At 46.7% G+C, this 6,000-nt stretch overlaps 1 protein-coding gene across 1 annotated transcript in view; it reads right to left on the reverse strand.

The window, feature by feature from the left end:
- The window catches only part of LOC142256452 (ephrin type-A receptor 8-like), a 169,717-nt gene extending 164,520 nt beyond the window's left edge, over window positions 1-5,197 (reverse strand). Inside the window, exon 1 of the mRNA XM_075328138.1 lies at window positions 5,006-5,197. Within this exon, the coding sequence (XP_075184253.1) occupies window positions 5,006-5,087 (82 nt within the window). The 5' untranslated portion in view covers window positions 5,088-5,197. The remainder of the gene's footprint in view (window positions 1-5,005) is intronic.
- Window positions 5,198-6,000: the final 803 nt, after the last annotated feature.

Genomic DNA, 6,000 nt, shown 5'->3' on the forward strand with positions numbered 1-6,000 from the left:
TCTTCCAGTGACTGCCCAGCTACTTAGCTGAGCAGTCTCTCCCAGAACTCTGCCAGTCATCCATTCTGGTTCTGGGAGGTGCTGGTGGTTCAGGTTTTCCATCTTCCAGTGATTGCCCAGCTACTTAGCTGAGCAGTCTCTCCCAGAACTCTGCCAGTCATCCATTCTGGTTCTGGGAGGTGCTGGTGGTTCAGGTCTTCCATCTTACAGTGACTGTCCAGCTACTTAGCTGAGCAGTCTCTCCCAGAACTCTGCCAGTCATCAATTCTGGTTCTGGGAGGTGCTGGTGGCTCAGGTCTTCCATCTTCCAGTGACTGCCCAGCTACTTAGCTGAGCAGTCTCTCCCAGAACCCTGCTAGTCGTAGCATTTTGTTTGAGTGGTGCTGGCAGCCTGAAATCTTGTGCTCTGCCTTGTTCTGATTATTGCTATCTGACCCGGGACAGTGACCTGACTACACCTCAGTTACTCCCTGTATCGTCAATGTGTCCCGTTGGTGTACTGAACCCGGACCACACCTAAGTTTACTCCTTGTGTCCACGGCGCGCTCTCCTGGTATCTGACCTTGGGTAATCCACAGACTTGCCCGTTAGTAAGCGGCTAGCGTCACAGGCTCATACACTATATAGGGGATGTCAGCATATTTACACTATGGGGAGATAAGGTATGCACACCAGTGACTATGTAAGGGGAATACATGAAATTTATTTCATGTATTCCCCTTACATAGTCACTGGTGTGCATACCTTATCTCCCCATAGTGAGGTTTTTTTAGGTTTTTGCACCCAGTTCAGACTTAGAATGGTGTTCCAAACGTTATTCCTTATTTTTTAGCATATTTACACTGCTCAATATTAAGTGATACAATTAATATTAATATAAATCAATAATTAATATTAATATGCTAATATAAATATTGAAACATAATTAATTTCAGCCTATTGGTTCGGCCCTTCACACCAGCCATGATTTTTCATGGGAAAATTAATTGCCCACCCCTTGTGTAGACCGACTATTTTGAGGTTTTAACTTAATCAGTACAGCGCAACGTAATAGTGTCATTCCACCAACCAGTATCCTGCTCTGCATTAACCTTGGACAGACACCTCCACAAGCAGGACATTACATGACCATAGACATCCACCTCACGGAACATTACATGACAGAGGACCTCCATTTGCAGGACATTACATGACAGAGACTTCTACAATCAGGACATTATATAACTAGGACCTCCATACGGAAGACATTATATCAACCAGACATCCACATACTGGACATTACATGACTCAGAGCTTCACATGTTGGACATAACATGACCGAGATCACCATACGGAGGACATTACATGACCAAGGACCTCTACCTCATGAGAAAATGTGACCAAGACCTCCACACACAGGACAATATATGACCGAGATCTCCACATGCAAAAAATTACATGACTCAGACCTCCACATGAAGGAAAATTACATAAAATGAAACCTCCACATTCAGGACATTATATGACCATGACAAAAGACCTCCATTTCACAGGACATTATGTGACCAAGATCTCCACACACAGGACATTACATTACCAAGGCTTCCATAATAACAATACATGACCGGGATATTCACACACAGGACATTACATGGCCGGGATATCCATACACAAGATATTACATGACATATGAGCTCCACCTCAAGGGATGTTAGGTGACCAAGACCTCCACACACAAAACATTACATGACTAAGACCTCCACTTGCAGGACATTACATAACCATGACCTATACATGTCCGACCTTACACGACCGAGGACTTCCACCTCACAGGACATTATGTGACCAAGAACTTTACACGCAGGACATTACATCACGACACTCAGACCTTCACGTCCTGGACATTACATGACCGAGGACTTCCAGCTAACGAGATATTATGTGACCAAGATCTTCACACAGAGAAGATTACATGACCAAGACCTCCACACACTGGACATTAAACAACTAAGACCTCCACATGCACGACATTACATGATCAGGAGCTCTATCCCACGGAACATTATTATTAGTAATATTTATTTATAGAGAACCATTGATTCCTTGGTGCTGTACATGAGAAGGGGTTACATACAAAATACACATACAAGTTACAATAGACAGACTGGTACAGAGGGAAGAGGACCCTGCCCTTGCGGGCTTACATTATGTGACCAAGACCTTTACACGCAGAACATTACATGACCGAGGACCTCCACTTCACACGGCATTATGTGACAAAGACCTCCACAAACCGAACATTACATAAGCAAGACATCCAAACACAGGACATTACATGACCAAGACATCCACAGGACATTACATGACCGAGAGCCTCCACAATCAGGATAATACATAACCAAGACCTTTAACATGTACAATATTAAATGACTGAGACCTCCATATCCAAGACATTACACGACCATGGACATTCGTCTCACAGATGACTAACCTTCCACACGTTGGACATTACATGAAAGAGACTACAAGCAGGACATTACGTGATCGTGTCATCCATCTCACATGACTGAGACCTCGACAAGCAAGATATTACATGACCAGGACATTACATGAATAAAAACACTACACCAAGAACATTACATGACCATAATGCCTGCTGCGCGGGATATTTCATGACCAAGGATCTTCACATGTAGGACATTACATGGGTAAGATTTCTACAAGAAGGGCATTACATTATCAGGAGCTCCATACCCAGGACATTATATGACTGAGATCTCCACATGCAGGCCACTACATGACTGAAACGTCCACATGCAAGACATTATATGACCGAGGACCTCTACCTCATAGAATATTATGAGGCCAAGACCTCCACACACAGAACTTTACATGACGGAGACCTCCACATGCAATACATTACATAACCAAGACCTTAACATGTACGACATTAAATGACCAAGACCTCCATGCGCAGCACATTACATGACCCAGTACCTCCAACTCACGGGACACTATGTGACCAAGATCTCCACACGCAGGACTTTACATGACCAAGACCTACACACTGGACTTAACATGAGCAAGACCTGCACATGTAGGACATTATGTGATTGCAGCCAGTGTTTAGAAGGTACATATAATTTTGAAGGAGGCAGATTGATCTGCAGGAGATAGAAAAATCTCAAGTTGACATTATTCTGCTTGGAGAAGCAGTTGAGTCTAGAGTGGATAAAAGGTTCTAGATTGGGCAGAAGAGATCATCATGGAACAATGGATTTAGATTTGAACAGAAAGGTATAGAAAGGACAGGGGGATCTAGAGAACACAGGGTATTATGGAAAGAAGAAATTAGTCTAAAGAGACTAATCTATAGAGGGGAAAGAGTGGTCTAAATTAGAATGAGGAGTTAATGAGAGGACAAAATCATTTGAAAGGTAAAATGGAGGACAGGAGAGACAAAAGACTGAAAGACAACAGACTGCGAGAGGGGCTAGTTGGGTTTTGGGAGGACAGAGTGATCAGGAAAGGACAAAAGCATATGGGAAAATCAGAAGGTCTGCAGAGGTCAAAGAAATCTGAGGAGGACAGATGTCTGAGTGGTAGATGACGAGTAGTTTGGACAGGTGTTTAAATGGAAACATAGAATCTAGAGGGGAGAGAAAGTTCTGAAAGGGACAAGAAGGTCTGATGAAGACAGTGGAGTCAGGAGGGGGAAAGAGGAATTTGGAGAAATCAGTTTGATGTAGAGAAGGCAGAGGGTCAGGAAGAAGGGGACAGAGGAATCTGGAGAAACCAGAGTGGTCTGGAGGACACAGGGAAGACCATAGGAGACAGGGTCTGAAGGACAACATAGATGCCTGAGATGGTTGGGATTTAGGAGGAGAAAGAAATCAGGATGTGAACAGAGTGATCTTGAAGGGACAGAAGTGTATGGAGAGGAGGGACAAAGGGATCCTATGAGGACAGATAAGTCAGGAGGGTCAAGAAAAGTCTGGGTAACCTGATTGTAAAGTTCAGATTGAACAGAGGCCTGAGAAAGAAGCCCCGAGGTATGGCACACAGTTGTGTGTGTTATCCTCAGGATTTAATTCATACATTGCCCATGGTATAAGGGGCCACCTTCAATGGCCTAGGTGCAGACATGGTGGTGGAAGCAGTCACGTTCTTCATTACAGATCATGGAGGTCTTTGAAGGTGTTTATTCCTGCAGGTACTGCATGAAGGTGGATCTGCGGTATCATTTCTGCTTGACGGGCCGTACATTTTGAATGGCTGTCAGCTAAATGTGCATTTGACCAACAGTTGTTTCTCCCATTTCTGGCATAAACCAGTGCAGACTGTTCAGCTGAGTATGCAAGTTTACTGCCACAAAGAGATAAGCGGCTGCAGAAATGTCTAACGCTGCGTATCTCCTGGGAAGTTAAAATTCAGCATGACCAACCGGTGACAGACTGCGAGCCTCCACGTTGTGGTCATGTTCATGTGCAGACGCCTAAGTAGCCTCCATGGGGGACCAGTTTCTGACCAAACTGGTTTCATATGGATATTAAGATGGAAACGGCACCAATTTTTCAGAAGACTATGAGGTTATCACATTTTACCTGGCTGGGCAGGATCGGTCTAATGTGGAATAAGTTGGGAGCGACATGGAGTAGAGAGCACAGCTGTGATGGTGTCAGTCATCAGATAGAGATATCAAGTTTGTCAGCTCCCCATTCATTGTCCACACTTCAAAGCACCTGTCCCACCTTGTCGCCCCGGGCAGAGTAGCAGGCAGCATTGTCTGGAGGTCCTCAGAGGGATGTATGCGCCTTCAAAGCCCCCGCATCAATGACAGCTGCAACTTTACAATGGCAGAGCATCCCATCACCGTCATTTTAGGGGGATCGTGGACACTTTGTGATAGATGAAAAATGAGTAAATAAATAATTCCTCATCCAAAACGAATAAAGGAAGATCTGCATGCAATACAACATATCCAAATAGTGAAGCCATGAAAGTGTCAACTAGAGCAAGCGCTTACCTTCACTGCCAGCAGCAGAGACATAGGAGAGCACAGAGAACCCAACACACAGCATGCAAACAATCCCAGATGCCTGTGCCATTGGAAGCAAGCACTCCTGCCTGGATCTTTGGCTGCCTCTATACAAGCTCGAGGATCACTGTGATACAGACGCCAGCAAATCCGACAGCACTTTAAACCCATTTTCTCACATGCACATAGGCAAGCAGCGAGGAGGAGGAGGGGGCAGGCTGCCTGTCAAACCAAGCAGCCAATTGTGCTGGAAGCACCACTCCATCCTCCATCTGCTGCCCCCAAACACACTGCTCACCTATCAGTCTATGAGATAACATTGCATCTCCGCCATGGACTGAACAGGAAGGTGAATCCATGACATTCCTGGGGCATAGTACAGCGCACCATGCTCACGCTCCACACAACACATCATAATGCTGCCATCACCAAAGAAACACAAAGAGTTAAAAAATCTCCTCAGCACCAAGGCCCTGCTGTAAACCGCTCACCTGCCGGGTGCAGCCCTGCTGTAAACCGCTCACCTGCCGGGTGCAGCCCTGCTGTAAACCGCTCACCTGCCGGGTGCAGCCCTGCTGTAGACCGCTCACCTGCCGGGTGCAGCCCTGCTGTAAACCGCTCACCTGCTGGGTGCAGCCCTGCTGTAGACCGCTCACCTGCCGGGTGCAGCCCTGCTGTAAACCGCTCACCTGCCCTGCTGTAGACCGCTCAACTGTCACCTGCCGGGTGCAGCCCTGCTGTAAACCGCTCACCTGCCCTGCTGTAGCCCGCTCACCTGTCACCTGCCGGGTGCAGCCCTGCTGTAAACCGCTCACCTGCCGGGTGCAGCCTTGCTGTAAACCGCTCACCTGCCGGGTGCAGCCCTGCTGTAAACCGCTCACCTGCCGGGTGCAGCCCTGCTGTAAACCGCTCACCTGCCGGGTGCAGCCCTGCTGTAAACCGCTCACCTGCCGGGTGCAGCCCTGCTGTAGACCGCTCACCTG

This window comes from Anomaloglossus baeobatrachus, chromosome 11 (assembly GCF_048569485.1).
Source record: "Anomaloglossus baeobatrachus isolate aAnoBae1 chromosome 11, aAnoBae1.hap1, whole genome shotgun sequence".
NCBI classification, from domain to species: Eukaryota; Metazoa; Chordata; class Amphibia; order Anura; family Aromobatidae; genus Anomaloglossus; species Anomaloglossus baeobatrachus.